The 21985-nt window shown below is 41.9% G+C and overlaps 1 protein-coding gene across 2 annotated transcripts in view; it reads right to left on the bottom strand.

The window, feature by feature from the left end:
• SRGAP1 (SLIT-ROBO Rho GTPase activating protein 1) overlaps positions 1–21985 on the bottom strand; it is a 245631-nt gene that overhangs the window by 113491 nt on the left and 110155 nt on the right. For both annotated transcript variants that reach the window (XM_024205093.3, XM_024205094.3), the window contains exons 2-3: positions 10636–10831; positions 3024–3186 (exon numbers count right to left, since the gene is read on the bottom strand). In XM_024205093.3, coding sequence (XP_024060861.1) covers positions 3024–3186; positions 10636–10831 — 359 coding nt within the window. The remainder of the gene's footprint in view (positions 1–3023; positions 3187–10635; positions 10832–21985) is intronic.

Genomic DNA, 21985 nt, shown 5'->3' with positions numbered 1-21985 from the left:
AGCAGCCCTGCAAATGTCACTGAGGAACGCTATTGATGTTACTTGCACTCCTGTAGAACAAGCTTGCACTTACTGAGGAGGTGTAGCCAAAGCTATTTCATATGCAGTCTTAATACAGGATGTCATCCACTTAGAGATCATCTGTGAAGAGACTGCTTGTCCCTTCATACGATCTGCATATGACGCAAACAGGCCAGGTGAAACACGAAACAGTTTAGTCCTGTCCAGATAGAAGGCTAGACCTGACCTCTAGTGTCATCTAGTGTATGAAGACACTGCTCTTCCAGAGATTAATGTGGCTTAGAAAAGAACACAGTTACTGCATGGGTCAAATGAAACTGAGAAACCACTTTAGACAAAAAAATTGGGTGTGGTCATTGCCACTTTGTCCTTGGAGAATTGTGTATAAGGAGGTCTGCCATCAGAGCCTGCAACTCACAGACTCTCCTTGAGGATGTTATCACTACCAGGAACCCAGTCTTCTGACATAAAAGCAGAAAGGGACAAGATGCCAGGGACTCGAACGGAGGTCCCATTAAAGCCGCTAGGACCATGTTAAGGTCCCACAGAGGAACCAGCTCTCGGACCAGAGGATGGAGACGAAGAAGCCTTTTTAATAATCTTGTTACCATGGCACTGGAAAAGACTGATATTCCCTGAATGGAGAGATGAAATGCTGATGTCGCTGCCAGTTGTACTGTCAATGAGTTACGCGCAAGGCCCAATGATTGAAGGTGCAGCAAATACTGCAAAATGTCCTGAATAGAAGCCAGCGTCGGTTGAATTCCAGGGGCCAACAACCATACTAAAAACTGCTTCCATTTCACTGAATAGGCCATTCAGGTAGAGGGCTTTCTACTGTTGAGTAGGACTTGTTGAACAGCCACCAAACACCGCACTTCCTTCTCATTCAGCCATGATGCAGCCACACTGTGAGATACAGTGAGCTGAGCACGGGATGCAAAGGTACGACTGGAGTCTGTCTGAGTAGGTTGGGATGAAGAGGAAAGGGTATGGGAAGCTGAACTGACAGCACAAGAAAAATCAGAAAACCTGCAAACTTAGACATAGCTGTCCAATTGACAAACCTGTACTTGGACAGCAATGCGTTCTGGTTGTCAATCCGCATCTGCAAGGAGGAGGAGGTGTGAATCTTCCTACCCATCAGGTCCATTAATTTAGCATCCTTATTCTTGGGAGTGGACATAAATCTGCCCTGCCAAGCTCTATTGTTCACCATGGTTATGACCAAAGAATTTGGGACTGGATGGGAGTAAAAACCCGCAAATCCCTGCACTGGAATGAGGTAGTGGTTTTCCATGTGCTTTGCTATAGGTGGTACCGAAGCCAGCATACTCCAGAGAATCTTAGCAGGCTCTAGGAGTGCATTGTTAATAGGGAGGGCATCACTCCCAGGGCAGACAATTGTAGGATATCCAACAACGCATGGGTGTTCTCTCCAGGAACTCTGCTTGAATACCCAAGAAGCAGCCACGCACCACAAAAGGTTCTGGTGCTCCTTGAAATCCTCTGGTACTGAAGGAGAGGAAGAGTCAGGCACCACAGAATTGTCTTGGGATGAAAATGAAGCTGACAGCAGGGGTGCTAAAAAATTCCTGGTACTGAGGAGGTCGAGCCTAGCCTCAGCCCCACTTCCACTGACTGTGTACGGGTAACACTGAGGTATGGTGCCAACAGACCCACAGGTTCAGTGGCCTGCTCAGCCAATGGGGCTATAAATGATGCAGCACTGGCAAAGTCCTGGACCAAGGGAGAGGTTGGAACATGAAGGCAGGGGAGGTCCATTGGCGCAGAAACAGACGGTGCTGCATTACCCTTGTTGGCACCAGACTAAATGGAAGACCCAGGGCCGAAACTGGAGTCGATGGTAAGGGGGTCTCTGACCTCACTGCTTGGTATCAGGGAATGATTGATGGGACCTACTCCATCCTGCGTGACCATGCTGATACATGCTTCTTCTGGAGGAGGCAGATGAATCACCATGGAACCTGGAGTGGCTTTTTCCTCAGCACACTCGACAGGGAACGACTCCTCTGTGTCTTTGGAGAGGCACCAGTTCCAGAGCACAGAATGGCAGCACTCTCAGAACCCGAGGGAGACCTCTGATCTGATGAGGACCTCAGTGCTGAAGCAGGCTGAACGGCCTGTTCAAGCAGGTGCTGCTTCGACAAAGATCGCTCGCCACCTGAATTCGTTTGGAGAACGATCTGCAAATCCAACACTGCTCCTCGATGTGGGCTTCCCCTAAGCACGGTAAGCACCGTGTGTGTGTGTGTATCATTGTTGGGGACCGATCCCCCACACGACGGACAATGTTTAAACCCTGCTGAGGGCATCATCAGGGAAATACTTAAACTAACACTAATACAATACTAAGGGTATTAATTAACTCAATACAACTAGAAAAGTCACTAAGAAATAGAGGGATTGTGGGGTGAAAACACCACAGAGCTCCAACTCCAGCCACTGGTGATAAGAAGGAACTGAGTGGGGGTTGAGGCAGCACTGCCTCATATAGCCAAGGCAGGAACTATGGCCATGAAGCACAAGCGCTGCACCTTTATGAGTACTGTTAGGCAAAATTATCTGGCTCCAATGAGTTGGGCACCCACACACCTAAGTGAAATACACAGCTGCATGTACATGAAGAACCACCATGGCCATACAGCATTTCTGCTAATAATCCAACAACATTCTTTTGTCACTTCTAGGTTGAACCGTTTTTTCCTTCCTGCCTGACTACACAATACACTTTTGAGCAAAGAACAGGGCTTCTTCCTCACCTCCTGAATTTAAAGCAGTTCAGTTCCTGAGGTCACCATCAGATAGTACGTTCCCCACTACATTTGTAGTAAGAATTTTCCCTGTGAAAAATGCCATGAAAAATCTATTAATATGCTAAAGCCGATGATGTTACTACACTGCTGAATCTTCCCTTAAAATTCTACCTCTTAGACGCTTGCCTTTCAATGGTAACTAAAATTCAACATGATATATATTACCTTTTTGAACATCCTGGTGGAATCCTCACTTATCTGCATGAAGCGCATGATAACGTTGTTCAGATAGATATCGCTCAAAGTTGCATGGTCTTTGCTTTCTCTTCTCACTTGGTTTAGGAGTAAGTACCAACAATTCACTGGAGATAAGAGATTCTGGTCTTTCCTAAAGAGTATATATATGTTACATAATTAACATATCAGAAACATCTCCCTGCCACACCCATCCTCCACCAGATATACATAAACATGAACCCAACAATTTAAGTTGAATTAAATTAAAGAACAATTGATCTCTGTAAAGAAAGAATGCACATGCATCTGCCAGGATAAATGCTAGAAGTCAAGTCCTGCTCCCTTTATTCATGCAAGTAGTCCCACAGAAGTCAACAGGGTTACTCTTGTGAATAAAGTAAGCTGTATTTGGACCTAAATCTGTTTCTGAACAGTCAGTCAATCCATTCTTGGAATATATTTGGTTAGTCAAGCTTTAGATAGCATTTTAAGGCATGTTTTACAAGCCTCATGAGGCACAAATAGAAAAACTAAAGAATTCATATCATTACAACCTCTCTACAAATACCAAAAACTTGACACAAAGTTTGCAGTTGCTTACAGATGGACTATATATAACATTCAGAATCTATACAGGCCATTGCAAAAGAGTTGTACCAATTATTTCTCTTAGCACTGAAAATCTTGCCCAGTAAGCATAGTCCAAACACTTTACAAGAAAGAAATCATAGGTGTGCTTGTCTATCAAAATACTGTTCACTGTAATGAATTTAATTGTGATAGTTTTAAAAATGTCCGTAACAATATATAATGTCTCCTAACTCTGATCCGGATTCATAAGTTCCATTTGATCACTAATATTCATGTAACATTGTCAATTACAGTTATATAGTACGAGGGCCACTGATATGACATTTTTCAGTAGTTCAGCATCTCTGTGTTTCCATTACAGACTCTTTCCACCCCAATCTGTGTATTTAAATCACATATAGTTTATCAAACCTTTTATTAAAAATGCCAAAATAAATAATTTAAGTTAGTTCAGTCATTATTTACTTAATGACCTAAAAAACACATTCTTGAGATTTCAGGCTTCCCACCCACCATTAACATCTAGTATAAAATATTAGTTAAAAAAAATAATCTTGCAAACAGTCCTTGTGGTGGACTCTGATATCTCAGTTTCAGTGTTACCTGCCAAGCTTGAGCAGTAGCAATTTTCTGTAACTTCTCCCTCTGTGCACCAGGAGTGTATTAAAACCTTGTAGAATATATTTCATAGATTTTAAGGCCAGTAGGGACCATTAGATCACCTAGCTGACACAAAAATTGTGGGAGTGATAAATAGAGAACAAGTCACTGATTCAGAGCAATCTGGATGTTTTGGTAACCTGGGCGCAAGCAAACAATGTGTTTTTTAATATTGCTAAATGTAAACGTATACCTCCAGGAACAAAGAATGTAGGCCATTCTTATAAGATGGGGGACTCTATCCTGTGAAACACTGACTTTGAAAAAGATTTTGTGGGCCTGGTGGAAAATCAGCTGAATATGAGCTCCAAGTGTGACAAACATGATCCTGGGGTGCATAAACAGGGGAATCTCAAGTAGGAGTAGAGAGGTTATTTTATCTATTTGGCACTGGTGCGACAGCAGCTGGAAGAGTGTGTCCAGTTCTGGTGCCCACAATTCAAGAAGGATGTTAATAAATTGGAGAGGGTTCAGAGAAAAGCCATGAGAATGATTAAAGGATTAGAAAAACTGCCTTAAAGCCCAATCTATTTAGTTTAACAAAGAGATGGTTAAGTGTAACTTGATTGCAATCGATAAGTATCTACATGGGGAACAAATATTTATGTGCCCTTCAAACTAGCAGAGAAAGGTATAACATGATCCAGTGTCTGGAAGTTGAAGCTAGACAAATTCAGATTAGAAATAAGGCATACATTTTAAACCACTGGAACAATTTACCAAGGGTCGTAGTAGATTCTCCATCACTGACAAAAGACGGTTATCTACCTTTCGTAACTGTTGTTCTTTGAGATGTGTTGCTCATGTCCATTCCAATAGGTGTGTGAGCGCGCTGCATGCACGATCGGATGTTTTTTACCCTAGTGGTACCCGCTGGGTTGGCTGTGGGGCCCCCTGGAGTGGTGCCTTTATGGCAGTGTATATAGGTCCCTGCCAACCCACTGCCTGCTCAGTTCCTTCTTGCTGGAATACTCCGACAGAGGGGAGGTGGGCGGGATTTGGAATGGACATGAGCAACACATCTCGAAGAACAGTTATGAAAGGTAGGTAACCGTCTTTTCTTCTTCGAGTGATTGCTCATGTCCATTCCAATAGGTAACTCCCACGCAGTTTCCACGGAGGAGGGGTCGGAGTTTACCGAGTTGCTGATTGCAGTAATGCCCTGCCGAAGGCTGCATCATCCCTCGCCTGTTGAGTGATGGCATAGTGCGTTGTGAAGGTGTGGATGGAAGACCACGTTGCTGCCTTGCATATGTCCTGAATGGGGATTTGTGCGAGCAACACAGTGGAAGAGGCCTGCGCTCTTGTGGAATGCGCTGTCAATGCTGGGGCTGGGATCTTAGCCAGGTCGTAGCACGTTCTGATGGAGGACATGATCCATGACGAGATGCGCTGAGACAGGATGGGGAAGCCCTTTCATCCTCTCGGTGATTGCAATAAAAAGCTGTGGTGACTTACAAAACAGCTTTGTGCGTTGAATGTAGAAGGCATGGGCACGCCTGACGTCCAGGGAATGGAGTGCTCGCTCTTTGTTGTTGGCATGAGATTTAGGAAAGAATACCGGTAGAAATATGTCCTGGTTAACGTAAAATTGCGATACTAACTTGGATAGGAACACTAGGTGAGGGCATAGCTGCACCTTGTCCTTGTAAAAGACTGCGTAGTGGGGCTTGGAAGTCAGCGCTCTGAGCTTGGAGACCCTTCTGGCCGAGGTTATGGCCACCAGAAAGGCCACCTTCCAGGGAAGGTGGTATAAGGGGCAGGTGGCCAGGGGCTCCAAAGGGGGATCCATGAGTCCAGAAAGGACCAGGTTAAGATCCCACTGAGGAACGGGCTGCCTCACCTGGGGGTAAAGTCTATTCAAGCCCTTAAGAAACCGGCCCACCATGAGATTGCTAAAGACTGACCTGCCTGCCACAACGGATGGAAGGCCGAGATGGTCACCAGATGCACCTTAATAGATGATATTGCCAACACCTGTTGCTTCAGGTACAAGAGGTAATCTAGCACAAGGGCAATAGAGGCTTCTGCGGGGAGGGACCAAATGGAGAAATGCTTCCACTTCGCCAGGTATGTTGTGTGAGTGGAGCGCTTCCTGCTCCCCAACAGAACTTCCCTAACAGAGTCCGAGCACTGCAGTTCAAGCTGGTTCAGCCATGGAGTTTCCATGCCATGAGGTGGAGGGACTCCAGGTTGGGGTGTTGTAGACAAGACAACAAAGAAAGGGCTTTTGGTATAAAAGGAAGAGCTTGAACTGATACAGGGCCTTCTTTCTGATCCAGCAAATGGACAGGACCTTCTGCCGAAGGGGGGCTCCAACCCTTGCCAATGGGTTGGAAAAACTTGATCTAATAGGACCCCATAAGACTGGTGAGTGACTCCTGGCATATTTTGTGTGTTTAATTCTGTTTTTTAATAGGTTTTCTCTGTAATGCTTTTACCTTCAGAATAAAGGTGCTTGCTTAGAAAGAGCTGTGGGGTAAGTTGTAACTGGCAACATTATACTGTTGTTTATAGCCCTCAGGGAGAAAGCAAAGCACAGGCATTGGCCATTAGGCAAACTGGCTTGCTGGGGATATCACAGTGTAAGCTCAAGAAGGTGTACTGAGCTTCTCGTCTTGATGCAGAAATTACTACTGCACTGAAATCTTATGGCCTGTATTATGATGGAGCTCTTACTAAATTATCATTGTGGTCCCCAGCCTTAAAATATATGCGTGAAATTCTGGCTCCATTGACATTCAATGGAAGGGTTGCCATTTACTTCAGTGGGACCAGGATTTCATCTTATGAACCCAGAATATTCAGGCCATACCATTTCTAGTTGCAAAGAAAACTTTCCTGACATGAACCAAATGTAAAGTGCTGGGTGTGTGAGTCTGCAAACAGTTCTGAGTGTGATGAAATGCCTCATTCATCTCAATGGAGTGTGACTAGGAAACCATCTAGAGAACAATTTATAAGTCAGGCTGCTGTCAAGGGTTGCTGGGGAGGGGAAGTAGGAGTTCAAGACACCCCATAACTTTTAATTTTGGTGCTTCCCAAGAGTAGAAGAGAAAGAAGTTACATCCTTTCCCCCACGCAAAAGCCTCCACTGGCACTGCCCAGCTGTAAAACCTGCAGCTTTGTCCTTGACAATTTATACAACAGAAGTTATTTTTGTCACTACAAAAATGTATGGCACACTGAAGATTCATAGATTCATAGATTCATAGATTCTAGGACTGGAAGGGACCTCGAGAGGTCATCGAGTCCAGTCCCCTGCCCGCATGGCAGGACCAAATACTGTCTAGACCATCCCTGATAGACATTTATCTAACCTACTCTTAAATATCTCCAGAGATGGAGATTCCACAACCTCCCTAGGCAATTTATTCCAGTGTTTAACCACCCTGACAGTTAGGAACTTTTTCCTAATGTCCAACCTAGACCTCCCTTGCTGCAGTTTAAGCCCATTGCTTCTTGTTCTATCCTCAGAGGCTAAGGTGAACAAGTTTTCTCCCTCCTCCTTATGACACCCTTTTAGATACCTGAAAACTGCTATCATGTCCCCTCTCAGTCTTCTCTTTTCCAAACTAAACAAACCCAATTCTTTCAGCCTTGCTTCATAGGTCATGTTCTCAAGACCTTTAATCATTCTTGTTGCTCTTCTCTGGACCCTTTCCAATTTCTCCACATCTTTCTTGAAATGCGGTGCCCAGAACTGGACACAATACTCCAGCTGAGGCCTAACCAGAGCAGAGTAGAGCGGAAGAATGACTTCTCGTGTCTTGCTCACAACACACCTGTTAATACATCCCAGAATCACGTTTGCTTTTTTTGCAACAGCATCACACTGTTGACTCATATTTAGCTTGTGGTCCACTATAACCCCTAGATCCCTTTCTGCCGTACTCCTTCCTAGACAGTCTCTTCCCATTCTGTATGTGTGAAACTGATTTTTTCTTCCTAAGTGGAGCACTTTGCATTTGTCTTTGTTAAACTTCATCCTGTTTACCTCAGACCATTTCTCCAATTTGTCCAGATCATTTTGAATTATGACCCTGTCCTCCAAAGCAGTTGCAATCCCTCCCAGTTTGGTATCATCCGCAAACTTAATAATCGTACTTTCTATACCAATATCTAAGTCGTTAATGAAGATATTGAACAGAGCCGGTCCCAAAACAGACCCCTGCGGAACCCCACTCGTTATGCCTTTCCAGCAGGATTGGGAACCATTAATAACAACTCTCTGAGTACGGTTATCCAGCCAGTTATGCACCCACCTTATAGTAGCCCCATCTAAATTGTATTTGCCTAGTTTGTCGATAAGAATATCATGCGAGACCGTATCAAATGCCTTACTAAAGTCTAGGTATACCACATCCACAGCTTCTCCCTTATCCACAAGACTCGTTATCCTATCGAAGAAAGCTATCAGATTGGTTTGACATGATTTGTTCTTTACAAATCCATGCTGGCTGTTCCCTATCACCTTACCACCTTCCAAGTGTTTGCAGATGATTTCCTTAATTACTTGCTCCATTATCTTCCCTGGCACAGAAGTTAAACTAACTGGTCTGTAGTTTCCTGGGTTGTTTTTATTTCCCTTTTTATAGATGGGCACTATATTTGCCCTTTTCCAGTCTTCTGGAATCTCTCCCGTCTCCCATGATTTTCCAAAGATAATAGCTAGAGGCTCAGATACCTCCTCTATTAGCTCCTTGAGTATTCTAGGATGCATTTCATCAGGCCCTGGTGACTTGCAGGCATCTAACTTTTCTAAGTGATTTTTAACTTGTTCTTTTTTTATTTTATCTGCTAAAACTACCCCCTTCCCATTAGCATTCACTAGGATAGGCATTCCTTCAGACTTCTCGGTGAAGACCGAAACAAAGAAGTCATTAAGCATCTCTGCCATTTCCAAGTTTCCTGTTACTGTTTCTCCCTCTTCACTAAGCAGTGGGCCTACCCTGTCTTTGGTCTTCCTCTTGCTTCTAATGTATTGATAAAAAGTCTTCTTGTTCCCCTTTATTCCCTTTGCTAGTTTGAGCTCATTTTGTGCCTTTGCCTTTCTAATCTTGCCCCTGCATTCCTGTGTTGTTTGCCTATATTCATCCTTTGTAATCTGTCCTAGTTTCCATTTTTTATATGACTCCTTTTTATTTTTTAGATCATGCAAGATCTTGTGGTTAAGCCAAGGTGGTCTTTTGCCACATTTTCTATCTTTCCTAACCAGCGGAATAGCTTGCTTTTGGGCCCTTAATAGTGTCCCTTTGAAAAACTGCCAGCTCTCCTCAGTTGTTTTTCCCCTCAGTCTTGATTCCCATGGGACCTTACCTATCAGCTCTCTGAGCTTACCAAAATCCGCCTTCCTGAAATCCATTGTCTCTATTTTGCTGTTCTCCCTTCTACCCTTCCTTAGAATTGCAAACTCTATGATTTCATGATCACTTTCACCCAAGCTGCCTTCTACTTTCAAATTCTCAACGAGTTCCTCCCTATTTGTTAAAATCAAGTCTAGAACAGCTTCACCCCTAGTAGCTTTTTCAACCTTCTGAAATAAAAAGTTGTCTGCAATGCAGTCCAAGAATTTGTTGGATAGTCTGTGCCCCGCTGTGTTATTTTCCCAACATATATCCGGATAGTTGAAGTCCCCCATCACCACCAAATCTTGGGCTTTGGATGATTTTGTTAGTTGTTTAAAAAAAGCCTCATCCACCTCTTCCACCTGGTTAGGTGGAAGAAGAGAATATTTCAACAAATAATTTTTTTGAAATATTTTGCAAAATGTACCAAATAAATTATTTGACAAATAGTATCTGACCAGCTCTGCATTGCACAAAAGTTACTATAGTCGGTGCACATCCATATACAACATTTAGCCGTGTATGAAATATGACTCTTCCTTGTTAAGGATAGCAGCAATAAAGAGGCAGCAAAGCCCATATGTAACAATACATACAATAACAAGTTTCTCTCCTCTTCTCTCTTTTTTTACCTCTTCCTGGCACCTCTTTGGAAGGCTGATCAGCCTTTATTATGAGCCTGTCAAATTCTGAAAACTCCATTGCAACAATCAGCACACAGTTTTGCATATCCAATGCTGTGCATCTCTTCCAGCTGGGTATTACATTTTGTTTTCCCACCAAGTTCTTTCACACGATAATATTTGTGCAATTTAAATATCAAGAGATTGTATCAATCTGCCATGAACATTCACTAATTAAACAGTACCACAAGTCAGTGGGACCAAAATGCAAGGGAGATGACTGATTACACAGTATTTGGACCTTTGACAAAATAAATAACCTAACCCACTTCTAACACTGGAAAGTGAATTGAGTTTAAGTATTAGAACCTCTCTTACTTGTACTGTTGATGGTCCTTTGTACTTCTTGTTTTTGCCATGAACCTTTCTGCTAATTTTTCTAGATTGCGGGAATATTCCGTCTCTATTTCTGCTTTCTTGCGGAAAAAATCCTGAAGGTCCTGAAGAAGCTGCACCCTCATTTCAGTTTGCTGCTCCAGACATTTCTGCTGCTCTATCAGTTGAGCGCGAATCTCTAAAGGAAACACACACAACTGAAGTCAGTGAAAACAGGGAAGAAAAAAACCCACAAAAATAATATTTGCTGCACATTCTGAATAAAGCACACAAGTGTGAGGAAAAAATACAATCTAAGCTATATACATATATAAGTTATATGGTGCAAGTAACCTAGCAATAAATTCCATACAGTTATCTTCTACTTTCAACATAAGAGTGGTCACCAACAGTCACCACACAACTGAGTTTTCACATTTGCTTCTTATTCTTAATATAGGTGGAAATTACTGTATCACAGGTTATACTGATCGCTGGCAAGTGTTGCATTTGTAGCTATGACTGTCGAAGAAACAGGTATTTCTGACAGTCAAAATGCATCATAGATGTGCATAGGGTCCTTGAGACTCCGGTACACTTAAACAAAATCAAATACAAAACAAACACCTCCCTATAATATTTATCCAGAATGGCAAAAGAAAAGAGCAGCTTTCCTTTCAGATTTGTAGCCACCATTGGCACATGAAAATACCATCTGGTAATGTTTATTTAGTGTTTATATTTCTGTAGTGTAAAAATTCATCGTTCTCGAGTTATAGGAATACCTATACTAAAAATATCCTTCTGTTTCTTTTAAAAGACATTAATGTAATAGGAAAATCCCCAGAGCAGAAATTATGATTTCATTCATAACATTTATATCCCTTTTTGTCACTGTCCCATTCAAATCCAGGCTAAAAAAATTATCACAGCATAGTGCAATGAAAAGAGTAATCATTTTGCAATCATATAGGAATGTTAACTACGAATGTAACTATATGATCAGCCTGAGTCAACATCTATTGAAGTAAAAAAAGCAAGACTCTTGGATGTTAAAAGGAGCTCAACTGGTTCCTAATTATGTGACCATTTAATAGGTAAACTGACTTTAGAAAATCTTAAATGTATTACAAATCCATATACAGTATGCTCAACATTTGTAATAGAGGAGCATTACAAAACCAATATTGTACCTATGCTACTGGGTGCTATAAACTACTACTACTAAAACAACAATAATGTCAAAGTCTTATTGTATCTATGATTTGCATACATATTGGTCTTAGAAGACAGATGAAGGCAAAGATATAATCTGAAATACCACTTGAATTGGAATTCAAAAATGTACGCTAAAGTGAGCTAGTGTGGGCACAGAAAATTATTAAACCAGTAGTTGGTCAAGGAGGGAGATATCCCAAAACTCTCTCCCAAATCTACTTTAAGCCACCAGCTATTGTGTTAATCATTAATGAGAGCATCCGTTTCTATAGTCTGGGAGGTGAACCAAAAAATCATGTATTTGGTTTTCATTTCACTTCAACTCACGTCACTGGAAAAGAACTACGCCTCCAGTAAAGATGAGCCACTGTAAGACAACACTGTATCAACGGCATACATATGCATAGAGGAGAAAACACATTGGAGCTGGAAGGTTAACAACAGAAATAGAAAAGAGAAACCCAAGAACAGATCCTTGATGTGCCCACTATTTTTAATGCCCTTTGATTCTAATGGAAATTGTCTGAACACAATTCCATAAGTAACTCGCAAACCAGAGTATGAATTCGCTGCTAAGCCCAAAATTTTAGTTTTTGGAACAGTAATTTTGACTGACTAAATCCAACTCCTTAGACAGGTCCATGTAAAGAGAGCTATCATTAGTAACTTTAAGCTGAACTTGTTTTTCAAATAACTACATCTTAACTATACTGAAGGTCAGTGGATCTTGCCACTACACTTCCCCTCTTTGAGCAGGTCTTCTCCACAGAAACATGGAAGAGAAAAATATTTAAGAAATAGGAAAATGTGAGTGGAAAATCTACAAAAATGGCCAGGATCACTGGGAGTAGGTGTAATATCTGAAAATACTTTAAACTAACCTTTTAAAACTGACAATTTCTAGCTGACAGTATTTCCTTAAAGCTTTTAAATATTTTAAAACAGAGAATGATCTTTGATAGATGCACACAGCTCAAGGTTGCACAGGCACAGATAGGATGCAGTTATTATTAAAGCTGGTTGCTTATCTAGAAAGTCACAGATTCCATTGCTTTATGCGCCATGATTTCCAACTTCTCAGCACCTCTCCTGGGAGGCAGAATCTACTTTTATGGGCGACTCCAGCAGGGGGGGCTCTCAGCTGCCAGGTGAAGATGTTACTGCTCTTACCACCTGCAGGGGATCTAAGGAGGGCTCCACTACTGCTGACTAGTCCCTGGCAGGAGGATCAAGATCTGTTTCACCAGACTTTAAAGTAGCAATTCGCTTTCTAGCCATATCCTTTTCTTCTGCTCCTGATCCTTTCTTTGCCTCCTTCTTCCCCCTCCCCCCCCAACATAATATGTGCCATGACATTTTCGGGAGTGGGAGAAGGGGAAAGAAGAGAAAGTTGTGACTTTCACTGTTTGTCATAACAAGGCTGTGATTTAAAAACATTTTTTTTTATAACAGACAACCAGCCTTAGTAATTGTATGGGCTTTGCACTAATCAGTATTATGGAAAACTCCACCAAGACACCAGGATCCTCTTCAACCACTCAGCGTAAGTCAACTCCCTAGTTCCACAAAGAGCTGTAAGAAGTATTACTATGCTTTATTTAATCTAAAAGCTGACATACAAGATTGTGAAAGTGTGCATAATTAAAGACACTAGAGATCAAAGCTCTCTAATTAATACATGAACAGGTACAGTATAGCCAACAGAATGGCAAAGGTTGGTACCCCACCCCCACCAGGACACTTTAATTCTGACATGGAAGGGCCACCTGTATGAGTTAGGGTGGAATTCAGTCTCCCCTTCCATTCAATCAATGACTTTTCTGCTAAGGGTTAGTTGCCATCCCCAATCACAATTTATGGTATCCAGCTGTCCTGCATAAGATGACACAGCACGACAACTAAATTAACGTGCAACTCCACTTTTATATTCAAGTATACTGTATATCCTGGTTTTATGAGATGTTTATTGAAAACATTAGGGAATTGTTCAAAGTGAATTATAATATACACAGGCTGACTGAAGTATTAAATAATGTACTGGAAAGAATAATCAGAAGTATACTGGAATATGTGTTGATTAATCACACACACCCAGTTCAAAGTGAATGGCAGCCACCAATGTTTCCCTTTCTTCCACTGAAGTTACATTATAATCAGATCTACATCCCAGCAGTTTTAACCTGATCCCTACTGCATTACATTAAAATGGGCCTTAACATGGTTTTACCTTTCAAAGATTTCCTCCCTCCTCAAGCATTATTGTTGAATTGGATCATGGATTTTTCCTAATCTCAGGAAATGCTAGCATGAGAAGACATGAGAAAGTGCTACTGCTACTGAATGTTCACATTAATTTCTCAGTTACTTTCCATGCAGAAAAAATTCAAAGCATTTACCTCCTCAGTTATAAGAAGTTCTTTATATTGATTTCTTTCAAAAGTTTCCCCAACGCACAAATTATCTATTAATTTAGAAAGAGAGGTAGCATCTCAGATAAACAAGAGGCTCTTAAAGTCAAAAACTAACATTTTAAAAACTTTAAAAACAGATCATAAATGATCTGGAGAAAGGGGTAAACAGCGAGTTGGCAAAGTTTGCAGACGATACTAAACTGCTCAAGATAGTTAAGACCAAAGCAGACTGTGAAGAACTTCAAAAAGATCTCACAAAACTAAGTGATTTGGCAACAAAATGGCAAATGAAATTTAATGTGGATAAATGTAAAGTAATGCACATTGGAAAAAATAACCCCAACTATACATATAATATAATGCAGGCTAATTTAGCTACAACTAATCAGGAAAGAGATCTTGGAGTCATCGTGGCTAGATCTCTGAAGATGTCCACGCAGCGTGCAGTGGCAGTCAAAAAAGCAAATAGGATGTTAGGAATCATTAAAAAAGGGATAGAGAATAAGATGGAGAATATCTTATTGCCCTTTTATAAATCCATGGTACGCCCACATCTTGAATACTGCGTACAGATGTAGTCTCCTCATCTCAAAAAAGATATAATGGCATTAGAAAAGGTTCAGAGAAGGGCAACTAAAATGATTAGGGGTTTGGAACGGGTCCCATATGAGGAGAGATTAAAGAGGCTGGGACTTTTCAGCTTGTAAAAGAGGAGACTAAGGGGGGATAAGATAGAGGTATATAAAATCATGAGTGGTATGAAGAAAATGAAAAAGGAAAAGTTATTTACTTGTTCCCATAATATACGAACTAGGGGCCACCAAATGAAATGAATGGGCAGCAGGTTTAAAACAAATAAAAGGAAGTTCTTCTTCACACAGCGCACAGTCAATCTGTGGAACTCCTTGCCTGAGGAGGTTGTGAAGGCTAGGACTATAACAGGGTTTAAAAGAGTACTAGATAAATTCATGGAGGTTAAGTCCATTAATGGCTATTAGCCAGGATGGGTAAGGAATGGTGTCCCTAGCCTCTGTTTGTCAGAGGGTGGAGATGGATGGCAGGAGAGAGATCACTTGATCATTACCTGTTAGGTTCACTCCCTCTGGGGCACCTGGCACTGGACACTGTCGGTAGACAGGATACTGGGCTGGATGGACCTTTGGTCTGACCCAGTATGGCCGTTCTTATGTTCTTATGTTTACACCAAAATTAAGTGACAGCCAGCTCAAATAAAAGAGCACAGGCATAATGGCAGTGTAGCAAGTAAGAAGCCACTTTCTGCACTAGCTGTCATTTCTAAATTATATTAAGGTGCAGTTGCACATAGAGGACACTGCAGTCTTCCCACCTCAAGGCAACAAAGGCCTGGAGAAAAGTCTGTATTGGGGGGAGGGAACCCCAACTTTGGGCAACAGCTGTTCTTTGGAGGTCCAGAAGCAGCTGGGATTACAAGACGACTCCCAGACTGCTAAACAGAATAACAATCAGTAAATACTGTGATAAAGGGCACAGATATAAGGTGAACTGTTGGCCCCATTGACATTTCTCAGCCATTTCTTTTGGTGGTTGCCTGTGTCCTATGAGCTACACCCTAGTGTCCTCTGGTCGAATTTTCAAGTTCCTAGCTTTCACTCATGTCCCAGTCTCCATCAGGCAATGGGTAAGATATTCAACCACATCAGGTGAATACTATTTATAACAGTTAAACTTACCCGTACACTGTATTTCACTGCCTTGTGTAAAAACAGAAATGTAGAAACTGCATTACTGTGCTGACTTGAGCTGCTATTACAAATGCCAAGTCATATTACCTCATAACTACATAACATTACACTAGTACGTAGCATTCTACAGTAACTGTGTCATATCAATAATAGACCCCTACTCAAAATATTTACAAACTAAAAGCATGAGTAGGTACAATGCACTGCTCTGTGATACAGAATGATTAAAATAGCTATAGGTCAGCAAAGAATGAGATCTGTCATCCCAGCTTTCACATACACTGGCATTTCAGGCCTAATCAGTTACCCCCCAGAAGTCAATGGAAAACTGCCATTAACCTCAATGGGTGTTGGGCACGCTAGGCATGTGCAATACTAGTTAAATTTTAAAGAAACACATAATTCCATCATAACTACTGCCCCTTCTTGTGAATCTAACTTTTCTATTTGCCCCAAAATTCTTACATTCTTTGTTGTTTGTTAATTTAGTGCTCATGAAAAGTGCCAAAATGGCAACAATCTTATCCCCCTTTTCGGCAAAGCAGCTGCAGCAATGGCAGGCCCACATGCAGTTTCAATCCTGTCTGAGAGAGTGTTACATATTTAAGTAATGATTAAAATACATAAATGCATTAATACATTTACACAGTTACTGGATAACAACACTGACAGGGTTAGGGCCCAATCCTGCTAACAATCTCTCTCTCTCTCTCTCACTCACACACGCACACACTAATAGGACTACTTGAGAATATAGATGGGTATTCACAGTTTTTGCAGGACAGGACCCTTCATCTTTTCAGTAACTTCAGAGAATGGAAAAACAACGAGGAGTCCTTGTGGCACAGACTAACACGGCTACCACTCAGAGACTGGAGTTACACAACATATCCATTTCATTTTCACATTATCTGACTCACAAGAGAAAGCTCAGAAATGCAGATCTACTTGTCTCAACACAAAATATTCCTAAGTGCTAAGAACTTATATTCCAGGAGTGTTACAATACAGCTCCAACCCAGCTATCATCCCTTCCCCAACTTTTCCTGAATTTATGGTCTTCTTATTGATTTATATACCGGATCCTGGTTACCTAGAATAAGAGCCATGTAATTATTTCAGCTTAGATATTATCTGGTGACTAACACACATTCCTATTTAAAACAGATGACAGAAAACTACTTATCTTGCAATTCTGCTTCTCTGAAGATATGGTCTTGCAAGATTCTCATTCCTGGGTCCTAGATGCTAAGTACAAGACTGGCTAAAGCTTGAGTTGGCTAAGACCACTGGCCTACTCAGTGCCAGCATTGCCTGCATCAGTACAGATCCAGCCTCCACTCCCCCATAAGCCCAGGCAAGCAGCTTCATCAATTAAGTGTCCTGCATTATCACTAGCTAGGCCAAGCATTGCGTGGGGCCTTGCTGCTTCAAAGTGGTACTTAGCATCAGCTCACTGGATGATGTAGGGAAAGATCTGAGAAAGGGCCAGAAGCTACTCAATGCACCTTGGATGAAGCCCCTAATACACGGCAGCATATCAGTGCCTCTGAGTCCTCCCCTCCTACATTCATGTCTTCAGAGAGGAAGGTGGTGATTCTGGGTACCAGTATTACATTTGACATTCTGGTCCAGTCACTCTTGGTCATGTAGGTGGCTGCTATGAATCCCACAGCACTGACCTCGAGGCACTGAACTGCTTTTCTTACTCAGACCTTTGCCTCTCATACAATCAAAGAATTTGAATGGCAACTCTGGAAAGCAGTATTTATAGTTGGCAGGAGGGTGCTGTGCCACAACTGGAAGGGGCTTGGCTCATGTTCTACCCCAGGCTACCACTATCTTCATGGCCAAAAAACCTTAAGAGCTTGTGAGTTCCAACAGACTGACTGTTGAAGAAAGATCCAGGAGCGAGAATATGATACTTTTGGAAAAACACATGTAAACGGTTCACTAGCACATTCCCCAATGAGAACTTTCTACAACAGACTAGCAAAAATTGTAATCATGGGATAAATTACGTCGAGGAGTCTAAAGCCAGATCCTGCAAACCTTTATGTGATTAATTTTACTCACATGAGTAGTCAGTGGAGGGACTACTAACCTGCTTAAAGTTAATCATATGTCATAAGTGTTTGTAGGATAGCGCCTTAACTGATGTAGCTTCCCCCTTCATTTGCTTTTCCAACCACTTCGGCCTTATCTACGCTAATGCGGCAAGTTGATCTAAGTTACGCTATTCCAGCTACGTGAATAACGTAACTGGAGTCAATGTAGCTTAGATCGACTTACTGCGGTGTATATACTACACTACGTCGATGGTAGACACTCTCCCAACGACTTACTTTACTCTTCTCATTCTGGTGGAGTACTGGAATCGACCGGAGAGCACTCTGATGTCAATTTAGTGAGTCTTCACCAGACTCGCTAATTCGCTCCCGCTGCATTGATCACAGCAGCATCGATCTCCGGTAAGTGTAGACATGGCCTCACTCACAACATGTCCATTATTCCAAGTTAACTTGGATTCACTTATTTGCCAAAGTGAAACTTCCCCACCTTACATACCATCTCTGAATTTGCCCCATGTGCAAATTTTGAACCAGGCTAAATTTGCTTTCTAATTCATTCACTTGGGATTTTATTTGACAGAAACAGTATATTCCCCCTCTTCAAAAGAAAATGGTTCTTTGACAGCCTATTCAATGGTACATTGGCTGAGGTGCAAGATTTATTTCAGTCCATCTGAAAGACTTGTGTAGAAAGCCAAAAGTCAAGGACACTGAAGCATCTGTTGAAATCTCTGCCTCTACTTACTTCTTAACACTATAATAAATTAATTCAAGCAATTAAAAATGGGGGGGGGGGAGGTCCTTGTATGCCCATTAGTAGAAATTTTAGTTTATAAATGACTATAGTGATGACAGTGAGCACTTCTGGGTCCTTTTAATAACTATCATGTAACATCCAGGTCAAAAAGAGAGAATAAATCACTGTTTCTTGTGCAAACTAAAACTAGTCATACACAACCAAAATATATTTTCTTTAGTTTTAATTAAACCAGCCAGAAACTGGATTAGCAATAATGCATCCTCTTAACCAGGGGTCTGCACAATCATGGGATCCAGGCAGACAGAGCCAAAAAGGTGTAGAGGACTCCATTTTAATGCCTCTCACCCTTTTGTTCCCTATGCAATGCTAAGCTATGCTAAGAAGAGCCAAAAATATACTATATGTAGCTGCAGAAGCTTTATTGTTGTTGAAGGATAAAAAACCTGCTATTCACATCCACAGCTGATGGTCACCTAGCTGCCTACAGTCAGAGCCATCTGAATGGATGGCATTTTGCCTGCTTGCAACTTGGTTGGACTGTTCTGCACAGCATTGGTGCCAAGTGGCCATAGGTTAGGCAGGCAAGCTGCCTGCATAACATTTTGAGCTCCATCTATTCTGCAGAAGCTGCTCATTTGTGCCAGCAATTAAGCACTGGCACTACATCTTTTCTTAAACTTGATAACAGCAGACTTTGTCCTTTGGTCCCTGCCTGGCAGCACACAGTTCTACTTCTGAGAGGGAGGGAGGGAGCACTTGCTTTGCTCGGTAGCAACCTGCTCCAGCTTACCCAGAAGTACCATTGGTCAAAACAGTAAGGAGCAATGTCCAGGACTCCTTGTCCAGAAAGCCCTGTTGGACAGGGCAAGAGCCTTAGGCCTGGTCTACACTACGACTTTAATTCGGATTTAGCTGCGTTAATCCGAATTAATCCTTAACCCGTCCACACAACGGAGCCAGTTACTTCAAATTAAAGGGCGCTTAAAATCGATTTCTGTACTCCACCCCGACGAGTGGAGTAGCACCAAAATCGATTTTGTAAATTCGAATTAGGGGTAGTGTGGCCGCATACCACCGAATTAATGTGGTTAAAAACCGAATTAATGTGCTTAGTGTGGCCGCGCACAATCGAATTTATACAATCTGTTTCCCAAATTCGAATTATCTAAATTCGAATTAATCTCGTAGTGTAGACGTACCCTTAGGCAGGGAATAGGCTGAGGGACTCAACCCTACAACTCCCCCTACCAAAACAACATAAAACAAAACAAAAACAAAAGATAAGAAAAGCCACAGGAGACCAATGTGGCTGCACAAGGAGCTTTTTAGCTATCTAAAAACCAAAGGGGACACATGCAGGAAATGGAAGGAGGGACATGTCAGTAAGGAAGCATACATGGGAATAGAGTGAGGGCGCAGGAACAAAATCAGGAAAGCTAAGGCGAGGAATGAGTTACAGCTGGAAAGAAATGTTAGAGACAACAAGAAGGGGTTTTACAAATATGTCAGACAAAAAAGAAGCTTCAGGAATGGTGTGGGTCTGCTGCTCAATGGAGAAGCAGAGCTGCTCAATGCCAATTTTGCTTCAGTCTTCTCACAAAAAATAACATGCGACCACATGACTAGTGAAGTTATCATACACAGTAAGGAGGAAGGGATGCAGATCAGGATAAGTAAAGAACATGTCAGAGATTTTCTGATTAATTTGAATGAATTCAAGTCAGCAGGGCCTGATGCTATTCACCCCAGGGTGAAGGAATTAGCTGAAGAAATCTTGGAGCCACTGGCAATAATATCTGTAAACTCATAGATAACAAGAGGAGTCCTGGAAGACTGGAGAAGGACTAATGTAGTGCCCATCTTGAAAAAGGAGGAGCCAGAAAACTATAGACCGGTTAGCCTGACCTCAATACCTGGGAAGCTACTAGAGCAATGTATAAAAGATTCAATTTGCAAATACACTTCTACCCCGATATAGCGCGATCCGATATAACACGAATTCGGTTATAATGCTGTAAAGCTGTGCTCTGGGGGGGAGGGGGGACGGGGCTGCGCGCTCTGGCGGATCAAAGCAAGTTCAATATAACGCAGTTTCACCTATAACGCGGTAAGATTTTTTGGCTCCCGAGGACAGCGTTATATCGGGGTAGAGGTGTACCTGGAGGATGAAGGAGTGATCACTAGCAGCCAGCATGGATTTACCAAGAGCAAATCATGACAAACCAGCTTGGTAAATAACAAGGTAACTTGTTTGGTAGATAGGGGGAATGCGGTGGACAGAATATACCTGAACTTTAGCCAGGTTTCTGACACAGTCCCACATGACATTCTCATAAGTAAGCTGGATAAATGCAGGTTCGGTAGAACTACCAGTAAGTGGATACATAATTGGTTAAACAACCGCAAACAAAGAGTAACTATTAATAGAACGATGTCAGATTGTGGAACTCCACTTGTGACGTCCTTCCAGGGATCTCTTCTGGGTCTGGTATTATTTTACATTTTTATTAATGACCTGGATGCAGGAATAGGGAGCATATTGATCAAATTTGCAGATGACACAACATTGTGTGCGTGCACATGCGCACGTGCACAAACACTTTGGAGGATAGAATTAAATTCAAAGGGAACTTGATAACTTGGAGAACTGGGCTATAGATAAAATGAAATTCAACAAAGAGAAATGCAAGGTACTACACTTAGGGAAGGAAAAGCAAATCCACAAATACAGAATGTGGGATAACTGGCTTGGCAGCAGCATAGCTGAGAAGGATCTGGGAGTTTTGCATTAACAGAGGCACAGCATACAAATCACGGGAGGTGACAGTACCGCTCTACTCGGTGCTGGTTAGGCCTGAACTGGGTACTGTATCCAATTTTGATTACTCCTATATGGCAAGGATGTAGAGAAACTGGAAAGGATCTAGTGGCAAGCAACAAAGATGATGAAAGGGATGCAATACAAGCCATATGAGCAAAGGCTGGAGGAACTGGGTACGTTTAGTTTGGAAAAGAGGCGATTGAGAGGGGACACGATAGCAGTCTTCAAATACCTGAAAGGCTGCCGTAAAGAAGATGGAGAAAAATTGTTCTCTCTTGCCACAGAGGGCAGGACAAGAGGCAATGGGCTCAACCTACAGCATGGCAGATTTAGATTAAATCTCAGGA

The sequence above is a fragment of the Terrapene carolina genome, unplaced genomic scaffold (genome assembly GCF_002925995.2).
Source record: "Terrapene carolina triunguis isolate 2854851 unplaced genomic scaffold, T_m_triunguis-2.0 Scaffold68, whole genome shotgun sequence".
Classification (NCBI taxonomy): Eukaryota; Metazoa; Chordata; order Testudines; family Emydidae; genus Terrapene; species Terrapene triunguis.
This window is presented reverse-complemented; position numbering and strand designations above follow the sequence as displayed.